The 14572-nt window shown below is 46.0% G+C and overlaps 2 protein-coding genes across 5 annotated transcripts in view; both read left to right on the top strand.

Moving 5' to 3' along the window:
• Positions 1-2049: 2049 nt before the first annotated feature.
• The window catches only part of LOC135366590 (uncharacterized), a 48766-nt gene continuing 36243 nt past the window's right edge, over positions 2050-14572 (top strand). Inside the window, exon 1 of one of the 2 annotated variants that reach the window (XM_064599365.1) lies at positions 2050-2309. The gene's annotated coding sequence lies outside the window, so the exon portion shown is untranslated. The remainder of the gene's footprint in view (positions 2310-14572) is intronic. The other variant, XM_064599364.1, reaches the window with a different exon arrangement.
• Positions 4707-14032, top strand: LOC135366587 (uncharacterized). 3 transcript variants are annotated; one of them, XM_064599351.1, is made up of 7 exons: positions 4707-8329; positions 8393-8489; positions 8583-8780; positions 9220-9556; positions 9673-9830; positions 9909-10226; positions 11480-14032. In XM_064599351.1, exons 2-7 carry the CDS (start codon positions 8447-8449, stop codon positions 11512-11514), a joined length of 1089 nt encoding a protein of 362 aa, XP_064455421.1. In that variant the 5' UTR covers positions 4707-8329; positions 8393-8446; the 3' UTR covers positions 11515-14032. The 3 variants fall into 3 exon arrangements, with proteins under 3 accessions (XP_064455421.1, XP_064455420.1, XP_064455422.1); XM_064599350.1 differs by having other exon boundaries at positions 4707-8489; XM_064599352.1 differs by lacking the exons at positions 4707-8329; positions 8393-8489 and adding an exon at positions 8942-8996 and having other exon boundaries at positions 8743-8780.

Raw genomic sequence — 14572 nt, 5'->3', positions numbered from 1 at the left:
AACAAAAAAAATATATACGGAAAAGATAGTTATTATGTAAATGCACAACATGTAAAGTTCCGCCCTTAGTTAAGTATGAACCCTTATTTGAATCGGTTACCGGTGTTTTTTAACGGGTCAGTTCCGGTTCAGCTCCAAGATGGCGTCGACTTTTCGGTTCGGTTCAAAAATAACGGGTAATAATGGTTTTCTGTTGGGGTTCGCTTCGACTCCCTGCACTGGACACATTAAATCTGAAACAGCGCATTACATCGACGTCATTTCAGAGCAGCAAGTACCTGACGGTGCGCGAGCGCCGCGCTAAGCCGCGGCCACAAATAGCATGACAAATGGCCTCGAGGCTTCGGGGAATCGGGACAACCATGGAAGAAGGAAACACAAGGAGCGGCTCTTCCTGCCACGCTAGCGTAGCCACCCTCTAGCGGTCGCTCGAGTGAAAATCCTGTCCACCCCGTGATCCTCTCTAAAGTTTCGGTTTTGCTAGGCTTTGTTTCTCGTGCTGCTCTCCGTGCGTATTTGCTCTTCGTAAGTCATTTATTGTGAAAACGTGAGCACCAGTACGTGTGTAAGCAGCATGTATGAGCACCAGCAGCTGCATGTATGGAGGCTGACGTGAGCGGTCACGTGGTAGACAGGATCATACCAGAGTGCAACGCGAAGACGGTCACACTCGTTCCGATGGAAAAAAAAAAAAAAAGTCGGAGAGGTCACTTCTGTGTCTCCTTGCTCCATGGGGACAAAGCATTCTCATGCGGCGTGGCAGACTCTGGTCTCCTGCTTACTTCTCCTCCGTGACCCCCACCACCACACTTCAAGGAAAATGAAAAACCGCCGCCTATGGCTGGCGTCACCGCTCGGTTAACTGGCAAAGTAGTAACTGGTTGAAAGATGAAAGATGAAAGTCGCTGAAAAGGTCAGCCAGCTGTAGGATTCGAACCCACATCTTCTGGATTACCGGTCCAGGGCTAATTTCTTAGGCAATTTGAGGCTTTGTTTGTATTTGTCCCTTCTATGTTGTTCTAGCCTCAGAACATCCGTCCTCTCATGTTCAACAGTTGCCTCTTGCGTCGATCCCGTCGTATGAATGTGTGTATGAGTGAGCAGAAATGTAAGAGTGAAAGGAGGATGAGTGAGAGAGTGTGGCTGGTTTGTCCCTTCAGATTACGCACCCTGGAAGTCGCTGGGGAGGGGTGTTAGCTTAGCTCAACTGGTAGAGCCCAGGACCGGTGATCCAGAAGATATGTGTTCGAGTCCTCCAGCTGGCTAACCTTTTCAGCGACTTTCATCGTTAATTTCTTAGGCAATTTGAGGCTTTGTTTGTATTTGTCCCTTCTTTGTTGTTCCAGCCTCAGAACGTCAGTCCTCTCATAGTAACTGGTTGTCAATTATGGCGTCAACTAAGCCCATGTGTGTCCTGTCTCTGTTGGTCATAATGGGTTGTATTAGACTGGTTCGATGAGTCACAGAATTAAGTGGTTAACTTGACATAACCTGAAGTTCATTGAGCGTACGGGATGCAACACTGTTGCTGTGGGGTACTTATCTGTCATCACAACCTGGAACAAGGTTACTACCTGTGTTCTCTACACGAACAGCGAGTAAACATTGAGCTTCTTCTGCTGTAGGTTCAGTCGTTTGCACGGAAACCGAAAAAAAGCAAAATGTTTCCCCCTTGCTGTACTTTGCTTTGCCGAATGCTGAACGAACATGCTACTACCATCTTTATCGGGATGTCTTACGCTCCATGAGTTCACGAAACGTTGCCTCTCATCTCGCAAAAATATGCAACCCGATACCATGTGGATAGCGTGGTAAACTACGAATCACAACCAAACTGTCTCGCCGAAGTTCCGATAGAATACGCTACCGTCTTACTCAGTTAATATCTTATCAAATGGCCAGTTGCCTTCGTGTCACTTCCAACGAACAAGCAAAGAAAATCCCAGGGCGCTCTAATCGCCGCGCGCTATCAGCCCTTTGGACATCTCTTCAAACTAGGTGCAGGTCTATGCATACGGCTGGAACTCCGCTATTTGCTGCTCAATGAGCGGACGTCATCCCATATCATCGTCACCATGTATTTCTCTCTCTCTCTCTCTCTCCGCTACTTGCCGAGCCGCTTTCTTGGAAGCCTATACTGTTTCGATTGCACAGTGTAGAGGTACACGGCGGCAGACATGAGAGATATATGGCACGTTTTCGTCAGCTTCACCCCAGGCCACAGTCATGATTTAGCTGTTGTTGTTGTTGTTGTTTCGCACTGAGCAAAGTTGGGCCAGTTTGGAGCAGATACTGAACATATACCTGAGGTAAGTGATTCGGTTCGTCTTGGTTTCGGGTGCCACGCAATGAAAGACGTTCGTCTGGGTTAATTGACGCCAGTGAATTTTCGCGAGTGTAGCGGAGTAGATCTAGCACTTCAGTCTTCGCTTCTGTTTTTTTGGGTTTCTCTTTCTGGAAACACAATTCATAGCGCTATCGCAACCATCGACGCATTTTATCCGTGGCCGAAAGATGGGGGTCTTCGAATCGTGAATGCTTTGAGGAATCTAGCTAGGCCTTGCACGGCACACGCCATATTGGCATTCACCCTCGCATAAATGAAAAGTGTGAAGATAATTACATTTATGACCCTGTAAAAGATCGACTTCTTTGCAACTGCATTTATGCATGTTCTGCGAAGTAAATTGTTTGGTGAAGTTGCTGGTTTCGTAAAATAATAAAATGAAGAAAGGATGGGGAAGGGCAGCTTCATCTCCTTTTCTGAGCGGGTACAAACCATTTCCTCGTCCGTGAGCTTTGCACTTTTTAATATAGACTTCTCTGGATGGGATTTTCTGCGCATGTTTTACGTCTTCTGCCGGGCGTGTTGATCGGTTCGACAGCGTGGCCGCAGTTCCCTAGAAGAACATCCCTAAAAGTAACATATACAGAATAGTTGAAAACAGTATTAATTCAGTATACAGGAACTACAGACATCAAAGCGTATTCCCCGCATGGGCGGGGGGGGGGGGGAGGGGAAGTGGGTGATGTCGAAAAAAGCTTGTTGCTCGCACACAAGTTCATTCTGCTCATAACTAGTGTTGGAATCCGGCCAGGGGAGTATCTACGGCGTGGCAAGTGGAAACACTCGCCCTGGGAGTCACTTCAGAGAGAGCTGCCCTGCTGAGTGAGTGTAGAGAAACTCAATAAAAAAGAAAAACAAGAACAGTTACTTCAATGGCATCATATAGGCCAGAAAGAAAGCCACTAGACAGAAAGTCAGAATGCCCAAGCTGTAAATTTCGTGTTGTGTCATCATATATCACAATATGTTATTTAATGCACTAAATTTATTAAAGGGGCTGTAAACTGAATGGTAAATCTGCAGAAACTGTGTGCTTTTCTGGAAGCTCTAACTATTAGACGCTACAGGTGCATAACAACTCAGCTGAACACAGAGCGCTTCCAGAAATTTACTTCGAGATGATGAAAGGGGAGTTTCACTGCCGGGGGCGATACCCTTCCCCGTTCCTGGTGGTGATATGGGGAATTAAATACAGTCGAGCCGCGTTTATCCGGATCCTGCGCTATCCGAAAAACAACAACAACAACAACATGGGAACGGACTTTTTCTGATGAGGTGGGAGTTACACGGGTGGGTTCATGAACCACCTGATGAAGGTCAAACACATGACACAAATCAATGAAAGAACGTTCTTCACTGCCAGAGGCTGAGGTGGATCTCCAATTAATTGAGGGGTAGTTGAGATCACCAAGAAGAATAACCTTTGGATTTGGGAATTTGTGAAATATATGATGTAGTGATTTGTGTAATTCTGGGATGAATGCATCACAGCGATTGAAGTTAAAGCCAGGGCACTCTGGTAACAGCTCACTGTCTCTTATATCCGGCGATAACCAAGTTTCAGTAAGTGCAACAGGGTCACATTCACAGGATTGCAACAAACTACACAAATCCTTACGCTTTGGAATCAAACTGCGGACGTTACAAAAAAACAACAGATAAAGCATGTGCGGTAGTACAGTGGTGGGAAACAGAACAGATCAGCTATGGTGTACAGGTCCCGACAAAAGTTTACGGAACACGCGAGCGGTGTATTTTCTCCTCGGTACGACACCCTAGCGGCAAGCGGAAGCTGGCGAAATCAGGCCAGTTCACTGCCTCAGAGGGGTGGACGACCGCACTTTTAGCGACACACAGCGGTAGTTTCGGTATGATTTCTGTTGTATGTGGCCGCAAAGTGAGTTGAATTTTACTGTTGTGCTCGCCAACAACACGTGATTCAACGATTGTTGAGACAGGGAGCTCGCCGCTATCATCGTGATAACAAGGATGAATCATAGTGGCAACACTTTACCGTGTATTGCTTTTATTGGAAAGCCAGGATATGTAGACAAGACAAAGAAAGGTATCTGGTAAAGAGTTGCCTTATTATGGACGACGCGTGACGAGCTGATAAACACTTGACGTTGACATTGATAATTGATTGATAAACAACTGATGTGAGTCACGAGTTGTTGACGAGCGCAACAGTTTAATCCAACTCACTCCACGGGCACATACAACAGTAATCATACCGAAACTACCGCTGTGTGCCGCTAAGAGCGCTGTCGTCCACCCCTCTGAGGCAGTGAACTGGCCTGATTTCGCCAGCTTCCGCTTGCCTCCAGGGTGTCGTACCGAGAAGAAAATACACCGCTCGCGTGTTCCGTAAACTTTTGTCGGGACCTGTACGTTCAACAACCTGTTTTAAACATTGTTTTAAAGCAACCTGTTTTAATGCATTAAAAGTGAAGATTTTGTAAACATGCACGACACAGTTGCTCTGCACCTCCGTTCTCATCAAACAAGTAGCTCAAGGTAAAAGTCGGACGCACAATCGTGCCGTAAAGGTTGCGGCAAAGTCGGAAGTAGTTGGCGCCTTCAGTAACCTAGCTACTGTAGTTAACTACTTAAAATGGTAGTTTAACTAGTAGTTGCCACTACATTTCTGCAAGTAGTTGATAACTGCTTTTTAACTACAATCAGGTAGTTTAACTAGTAGTTTAACTACATGTAGTTAACTACTGGCCATCACTGCGTTGAAGCTTACCGATGACCAAAACCGAAATGTACCAAGGAAACATGCCATGTGGGAAAAGATCGCTCTTGAAATAGAAAAGAGACACCCGGATGTCGAAGCAACGGTAGATGTGTACTTCAAAACACTTTTTGGGTCCCCATATTCACGGCGCAGTCGTTGTATCAGTTGCTGTTAATTAATAAAAACGAGTTGGCAGCATTCGCGTTCCAAACCAAAAGGTATCGGCTCAGGACGCTAGCAGTTTGGTTTAAAAACGACAAATGTGTGAGCAGTATCGCACGCCGGGTAAGACAAAGAGGGGCAAAATTTTATCCCCAAGCCGGCCACTGTGGGGTCACGTATGTTCATAGTTGTCTGGCATCATAAATTAACCTCCCTTCTGCAGAAAGAGGACAAGGTTTCTTGCTTTAGCGGAACGTGCGGCAAAGGGACCACCACAGACACACACACAATTGACACAAAAAGGTGTACGCTCCACTCTGTCCTCCAATCAGAAGTGAGAGCCCTATCATTCACGGCAATGATTGGCGCAGAACCTGCTATGCGGTGAAGCTGTTTTTACTGTGTTCGAAAGGTGTGACCTTTACGCCACAGCAGTCTCTGCTTTGCACCACACTCAACACCGTCAGACTGCTGCGGAGTCACGGTAAAAAACGACGACAGCTTTCACAGTACTCTCTCCTTCACTCTTTCCCGCTCACTCTTATTTACGAACGTTTTATGCATTTAGAGGCATGTTTAAGCGCACATAATTCGAACGAACCTGTTGCAGGCGGGTTACGGAAAGACGATCACTGGCTAGTATATTGTCCCGCATATTGGCCTCTATACGCTCCTTCTGCGCTTTGCTATGCGGAGCAGAATGTACTTAAAAGTGGCCGCATCCATTCTCAAAACCTTGCGGTAGACAAATGGGTCCTCGTGTCGTAGCTCTCGTAGAAGGCAATTTTGCAGACCGTACTCTTTCCTCAGCACCCATTCATTCGTCCATAGCTTCTTTAACCGCTTCTTTTCGTGGCAGCATTCACTATCGTCAATGAGAAAAGCAAGAGCCACAAATTTTCGCTTTGTTTCGTCCATTGTGTACCAAGCGCCGTGCATATAAAATTAATGCTGCAACGTTCAACCGCGGCGCGAACGTTATCCCCGGCTTCCCCAGCATCTGAGCCGACAGCACATTGTAACACTATCTGTGTAGGCGTTCCAAAAGGGCGTAGCCTCAGCGCCGTATTATTTACCCCTCTCGCTCCTTCAGTCGCTGCGCCGTCAGAAAACACGCTCGTGTGAATACACGGTAGTCGTCGCCTGTCTAATCCGCGGGCCGGCTGTGCCGTCTGGGGTTTTTCCTGGGTTTCCCTCAGATGTGTAATAGGCGTATGCCGGCACAGATCCCCTGAAGTCGGCCCATGGACGCAGCTATCCTCCCCCCGAGCGGATTCCGCTCGGTCTTCCACTTCACCCTTTCCTCTCCTCCTCTCCACCACCTTTCCCTTCCCGAGAAACATGCCACCTAATCAGGCAGGCGTGCAGACCTCTCGGGTTCCTCCCAACGACACTCCTCCTCCTCCTCCTCCTCCGTCGCCTGTCTTGTTAAGCGTAACATGGTTTTCTTGCCGTCCCCTTTTTCAAAAGCGCGTCAACATACACACGGAACCGCGCCATGGCCATGACCAGCAAAGTCGCAATATGTAAGAGGAAGAAATGAAAGCCGACATGAAAATCTGATGTTGAAACATGCAGCAGTTGATGACGGTGGATACGAAAAGCGCCGCCCTTGCCCTACGCCTTCGTATGGTATGACGAATGCCGAGGCGGTCTTTCCATTTCTGGTTTCGCCATCTGTATTTGCTGCTGCAGACGTAAAAACTTCTCGTCTACCAGATCATAAAATGGGCCTGAAGGACTTGATGGAGAACCTAGTCTCGTTGTTCCGGAAGATTCTGAAGGAAGCTTACGAAGGTGGGTGGTACCGGCTGAGTGCAGGGGCATCCGGAGGTGTTAGATCCTTAGCTACGAAGCGGGTGAAACTCTGGTGTGTCCTCTGCGCTACTCGATAGCTCCTACCGGATCCTCAGGAGAATTCGATACCGCCCTGACAGCGACTTAGATTGCTTGCACCAAACGAAGTTTGCGGATTTCATGTCTCAGCAACCCTGAGGCGACTTGCGCCATCAATTGAGGATGCGAGCAACATGAGTACGCGATGAGGCTAGTCATCTGGCGGAACACGATGGCCAGCTCAAATGTGGCTTCGCAGAGTTGTGTGCCGCGCCGCCAATTGACCCAGCGAACATTGACGCCTTCGCCTGCATGTTCATATTTGGTACGTTCGTAACGGTTATGAATAACCTAGCTTCCCCACCTTGATTGACTCCTTCCTCCTCCCTCCGGTGTGCACGTGCTTGGGGGAGAGGGAAGACTGCCGTGCTTGCATAGCAAATCCGTAATTTAGATGGCTGAAGCAAAAAGTGGTTAAACATACTGGTTCACCTTCTACAGTGTTCACATCGAAGCTACAAGAAAGAGACCTTGTTCGAGTACCTCTTTCGCGTCCCGAGCGTCAAATTTCTTTTCTGTGGATGTATGATGATACCAACCAGTTCGCTGCTTTCTAAGCACTCTGTCACTAATGGGTAGTTCCGCACCTAGCGAAGGAAGAAACTGAAAACTGAAGTGTTATTCGAAAAGTGCGGCAGTAGTGAGCATGCCGACGACCTGGACTGAACGCAGCCGCCGCCGCCGGAAAATAGACACAACGCCGCTGCCGACAAAAGCTGGATCGGCGTACCTCTTGCCCTCCAGCGCTTTGCCGTCGAAGCTCGAAGGTGCAGGATAGGTGCGTTCCGGAGGCGTATTTCCAAACCCGATCCTCCTCCACCTCCTCCTCCTCGGCCGCCTCCTCTAGTTAGCGCGCTGCGGCGATGTATAGGTGGTTTGCAACTTCCTGTCAAGATGATGTAGGGGAAGTTGCGATGTCACGTGGGTTTACGCTTCTGGTCCGAAGTTCTGCTGAATTGTCATTGCGTTAGCAGGTTTTTGACTTTCTTGAGGCGAAAATGGGCGGATGTTCAGCACTTAACTGTACTTATTCGGCGGAAAAAGGTCATAAAATGTATCGTGTACCCTGGGACCCTGTGCGGAAGATGCAGTGGGCTGTCGCAATTCGCCGCAAGAAGAAGAATATGGCGACTTGTGGATACCGGGCGTCGGGGCTCGGATATGTTTCGCGCACTTCGTTGAAGGTAATAAAATTTGTTATGGTTGCTTTACAGTGTCTGTTTAGTCTGATGTACGTGTCTGTACAGGGTCCAAGAGCGACGATCCAAATCATGTAGACTACCTGCCGTCCATTTTCGAGTATGACGATGCAAGCCCCGCACGTTCATACCGCAGGATCCAGAGGTAATTAATACTCATGCCTCTGAATTTTTTCTTTTTTTCTAGGAGTTGTTCATAGTGAACAGCCATTGTTTCACTTATTATGCTGACTTTCAGTCACTGGCGCCACGTCGCTGTTCAGAAGAAGCGTGCGACGGCGAGGGAACACGAAAACAAAGCCCCTTGAATACACTGCGAACGAAAACCTGCCATCCACATTGGTTGTGTCGGAGGCTCAGGACTGCGGTGACTACAATGACTATTTTGACTATCAACTAAGCCCTACAACATTGAATAGCGGAACAGTGGATGCAGGTAAGCTTCTGATGTTTTCTGTGGGAGTAGGCTAGTGCTATTTACAGCGTCACAGTTCAGGTTTTGTACTGTAGAAGAAAAAAAAAAAACAAAAAAAAACTATGTATCGGGGGGGGGGGGGGAACCAGTACAGGCACATGAAGTATACTTTATTTCCATAGGAACACAGACCTCAGACTATATATCATGGCTGCTCGAACTGTGATACACTTGCAAGTGAGTGTGAAAAACTAAAAGTAAGTCTTGAGGCGTCAAGAAAGCAGTGCCGGAAGCTAAGGGGTCGTCTTGCTGCTCAACAGAATGTTGAGAAGATGAGTGAGAAGAAAGTGGCCTTTTACACGAGCATGGTGTGCTGTTATTTGCACCTCTTAAAGTTTGTACTTGCAGTTTCTTATCACCTAGGTTTCACCATCACTTTCCTGTCTGTTACTACTTACAGGACTCACAAAGACAACATTTCTAGCACTGCTGGCAGTTGTTGCAGCTGTTGTGCCATGGAAGCGTAAGAATCTGCCTTGTGAAAGCCAACTTCTGCTACTGTTGATGCGGCTGAGACTTGGGCTACAAGTTACAGACCTAGCCTACAGGTTCAACGTCTCCATTGGTACTGCAAGCCGCATCTTCAAACTCTGGCTGGGACCAGTGGCATCTGTGTGCCGCACGCTCATTGTGTTCCCCAAACCGGACGTTGCTAGAAGCTGGCTGACAGACAGGGAGAGTTCCCATTTCCCAAATTTGAAGGGAATAATTGACTGCAGTGAGGTACCCGTTTCCAGGTAGGAGGCTCTAGCTTACAGTTATGATGATAGTGCACCATTCTGCAAAGGTACCAGGTGGTACCTGTGTAGTTGAGGCTGGTCACAATACACAACTGTTTGTTGTATGATTTTAGGCCTTACAACTTGTCCACGCAGCTACAAGTGTGGAGTAACTACAAACAAGACTCAACACTCAAGTTTTTGGTTTGTGTAAATCCACACGGGTGTATTACCTTCATCTCCAAAGCATTTGGTGGAAGGATATCTGATAAAGAAATCACAGTAGAAAGTGGTAAGAACTCTAGCCTAGCAATAACATAACACATGTAGGCCACATCGGAGCCTTAAACCAGATCTGATCTTTGCACAGGCTTTCTGGAATTGCTCCTGCCAGGGGACCAAATTTTGGCTGACAGGGGGTTCCTGTTGCATCAAGAATTCTTCCATCGCAACGTGCAACTCATCACGCCTGCATTTACAAAAGGAAGGACGCAGCTTCTTCCAAGCGAGGTGGAAAGTTCCAGAAGGATTTCGTCCTCACGCATCATTGTAGAAAGGACCGTCGGACACCTTAAGAAATGGAAGGTGCTCTCAAACACTGTTTCATATACGGTGGTGAAACACTTCGACGACATCCTTACCATAATCGCAGGACTGACGAACACTGCTCCTTCTCTCCTACGTGAATGTGAGTAGTTGCAAGAAGAACAAAAACAATGTGAAGCGACTGGATGATAAATTACAAAGCACATATACCATTCAGACAATTTATTTGAAGTTTATTTGTAGTAATGTATACTTTATCAGGTTACAAAAATGTCATTAGTCGTTATGTAGGATGAGCAGGAGAGGAGGAATACATTAGTTTGCGAAAGCTAGGGTTCACCAACATCAGTTAACATTTGGACTGGGATCAACGGTTCCTTAACCTGAATTTCACGATGAACTCTGCTTCACTAAAGGGAGTTATTGTCACTGAAACATTCATCAAGTCCAAAAACTGAAGTATAGACTGCTACACAAGGGTTTGTTCAACTAAATTTTTCTGGATGTTTATAACCATTATAAGGTCTTTTAACGCAGAGAACACAATCTTGGAAGCACAATCTTTTTGAAGAACTCTTCTAGTTTTGGCTTTTAGTGCACCATGAACTCGTTGTCCTTTTCAATAGGCACTAGTAGTCCACCCTTATCAACATGAAGGTAAAGATTACACATGTCGCACCCAGCAGTGTTTAGGTGTACTTGAGCCTGCACTTGATAGTAGTATTTGTGTGTGTGTTTCATTTGCCAATGTGAGTCCAAGCAAAAGTGTGTAAGCTTTTGCCCTTCTTCTATCATGGAGGAAGGGTCAACAGACTTAAGTGAATATAGGCATTTGACTTCAAGCACAGCAGGCGCATGGCAGTCACAATGCAGTAGTGCATCTGGGCTAAAGCCAAGGTAGGAGTAGCTGGGAGGAACCATGAGCCCGCAATCCTCCATACGTGCGTATTGGTGGCTCAACGAAAATGTTTCAAGGGCAGTTCGTTTGGCACTTTCTTTATTTTCAATGCCATACTGCACAGCGGCAGTGTTAATGAACGTAGGCCGGAAGATTTTGTTGATGAGGGAGGCGCACTTAGTCATTCTCGATGTGCACACCTCTTTAAATATGGAAGCTGTTATACGACCTTTCCTATTATCTTAATATTATCTTGATCTAATATTATCTTGATGAGCTTACTCTTGTACACTGACCTTTCTTAGTGCTGCTATGAATGAGCTTGAATCTGGTTCAGGTGTCTGCCTAACCGGCTGGTGGAGCACAGACTGCTTGTGCCCATCACGTGTGTACCACGTGTAGTTCAGTTGGTTGGCAGCCTTGGGATGTACCTGTTTGAAGTTGTACTTAAACATGTTTAGTTCATTCATGTTCATTAAGTGGTTTACCCTTTTCAGACGGGGTGCCAGCCACTGACGCGGAATGTCCGTAGGCACTGGTGTCTCCACCTTCTCCTTGTTCCACGCCTCAAGCACGAAACATACTGCGGCTGCATGACTGCCGCATACTCCGAGCCTTTGTAAAAATATAATCGTCAAGCGAAATCGAGCTACGGGGTGTAGGCACTTCTTACCAGTTCCTGTGCAATGTACTTACTGTGTGGAATTGTGCGTGGCTGTGATAACATTATAAACTCAAAATATAAAAACACCACTAAAGTCACGTCTCAAACTGAAATAGAACGACTACATGTAACAAAGCAAGTGTTTTGGCTGGTTGGTGCATATTTAATTTAAAAAAAGGTCAAATTATTCGTCCTTGTCCTACCCAGCACTGTTTTTTTTTTTCATTTTTAAGTTAAACGACTACATGTGTATGGTCCTCAGAGTGTGGAGGATTGCTGTGTAAAATATTGCCTGTATGCACATGTGCATTCATGTGACGACTTAATTATTGAGGTTTTCCCACACGTGGAAATACCCTTAGGTGGGCAAAAGCAATCCATCAGCCCAGTATAGTCCCACTTCTGATCAGTTCTTTTGCAATGTAAAGCCCTGAATTATAATATCCATGTTTGCTACTCATGAAATACCATGTATAAAGTCACTGTATAGTGCTCATGGCAACTGTTAAATTTGTTACAAAAAATATGAATACACAAATGCAAAAGTACATATATTGTATAACTACATTTTCTTAATGGGAATAAATTCTTATCCATATTCTTTCCTACGGAGAACACAAACAACATAATAAAGGATGACTGCAGGGGGTCTGTTGCTTCCAGGCCACGTAGCCATTCTTTAGAGGCGTTTTGAAAGCTGGGTAACGCAGGCAGCTGTTGTAGCCCTCCAGTAACTGCACAATACACAAGACGTCCAGACTTATTTAATGTTGTGACAAGTTCACTTTGCTGTGACCACATAAGGGAAGTACCTACCCTGCCATGCATGTACAGGTGGCATCCCTTAGTTTGCCACATGTTTCAATCGCCACCCAGCACACATAGGGTGCTGATGACCTTTGGCAGGGGCTTACGATTCCTTTCAGTATGATGTACCCTGGCTCTGGCACAGACACCAGTATGCTGTGCACTTCCCCTGTTTGTAGAGTGAACACAAAGTATGAAACAGTGAAAACAATAAACTGACAAAGAAATACCAGAGTCGCTTACCCGACGTAACATATAAAAACGCATTCAATGACTTATACGCCTTCACTGCTTCGCCGTCAAATCCGGGTCTCCCTACAAAATAATCGCAGATGTTGTCGTATGTGACACCTTGCCACAGCTCTTGGCATTCCCAGTAATTTCTTTTTTCGTAGTGGTAAGTTTCCAGAAGCTTTCCACTGAAACATCAAATTAACCGCGTTTTAATGTAGCGGAACATTTCGCACTTCAGGTCAGTAAAGATCGCGACTTCAAAGCGCGCGCCAAACGGAACCGAAACATGCACCAACTGTGTCGAAATCTAAACTTTTCCGAAAGCAAAGTGTCGGCAAGGTATCTACGTAAGTAACTTACCTGTTTGGGGGACAGGCGTTCCCAGGCGTACTCATTTTGATTATCGTTTAAGTTCACAGACTTTTCCTTTGCTCCCATTCAGTAAAACAAAAATTTCGGACCGGAAGTTCGAACTCCCAGCATGCGTAGCGCCACCTCTCCACTTGAAAACCACCCATTGCGTATTGCGGCGGTGGCAGAAGAGCCCTGTAATGTCATGACGGCCGCTACATGTATTTGTGTTCGGAGCGTGTTACCGGAAGGCTGATGAGTGAAAAGTAAACGCTAGGGCTAGTAAATGTTTAGGTGTCTTTGGATGACGATACGCAATGTCCTGTAGAGGACACGGTTGTCGAAAATTAGCACTCCGTGGTTTATCTCTTGTCAAATCTCCAGGTGTCGCAAGACTATTTCTGTCGAGTCATAAACTCGTTGAGCACATAGTCCAGCTCCAAATACGATACTAGCACCACACTTTCCAGCGCAACCAAGGTAATATGGGAGGGACAGCGAAGCACTGACAGGCATTTTTTGAGCTTGTTCTTCAAACATTTATGCGCTTTGCTTTCTGAGAACGTGAGACAACGGATAGTCAACGTTTTCAGTGAAAGCGACGTCGTGCTGCTGCTTTGTGTCTTCGGTTTGCGACGGCATGAATACACTGTTTTCGAAGAATAAAATGCAAACAACAACAACAACAACAAAAAAAAAACGAATATAGCCTAAAGCTTTGTGGTGTAAGTAGGCACCTTCGATGGAGTGTAGCAGTAAGAACAATACAGCAAGAGAAATAACGCTTGCCAGTCGCGTCGTAACGTCCTTTACTATGATTCTTCATAGCGACCACAATGTGTGCGGGGCTGTTTACGAGGAACGTTAGAATTCAATTATTAAAGAAATAAACCGTCATCTAATTATGATGTGGTCATGGCGTGTCTGTAAAACGAGCAAGACATAGTACATGTAGTAAAGTCTGTACGTAGTGACGTAAACACAACAATTTAGTGTGTGTGGATACCTGTGTGTTCTACCTTTTGGAACAACCAGCAGATTACTTTCAGTGCCCTGCTGTAACCAAAACACAACAATATGGATACATGACGGTAGCTGACAATAGAAAATCCGCTTGTTCAGAGGTTCCACGAAGTGGGGCATACGGTCGCGATTGCTGCAGTTCATCAGATAAATCAGAAGCAAATATGAAATAAAAGGAGCGTTTGCACCACACTTTTGTAATGTGCCCTGCAATGGTTTCGTTTGGAGATAATGGCAGCACAATATGTAAAACACCCAGCTACACTGAAGTGAAGTATGTAGTGGACAAGTTAGTGTTGGGAGCCCGATACCTGTACCTCTGCTTGATTGTCTCAATTTGGGAAATGCTTCTTCAACATTAGCACTGGACGCCGCAAAAGCTTATACAGGGCATCCCAGCTAAATGTGGCCATATTTAAAAAAAAATATATCACTTTTTCCGAGATGAAATCGATTGCAATATTGCGTATGTTGAAGGGCACTCCATAGGAGGGCACTAGCAGACTCCCAA

The sequence above is a fragment of the Ornithodoros turicata genome, chromosome 8 (genome assembly GCF_037126465.1).
Source record: "Ornithodoros turicata isolate Travis chromosome 8, ASM3712646v1, whole genome shotgun sequence".
NCBI lineage: Eukaryota > Metazoa > Arthropoda > Arachnida > Ixodida > Argasidae > Ornithodoros > Ornithodoros turicata.
The sequence above is the reverse complement of the archived record's forward strand: the minus strand, read 5'-3'. Positions and strand labels throughout refer to the sequence as shown.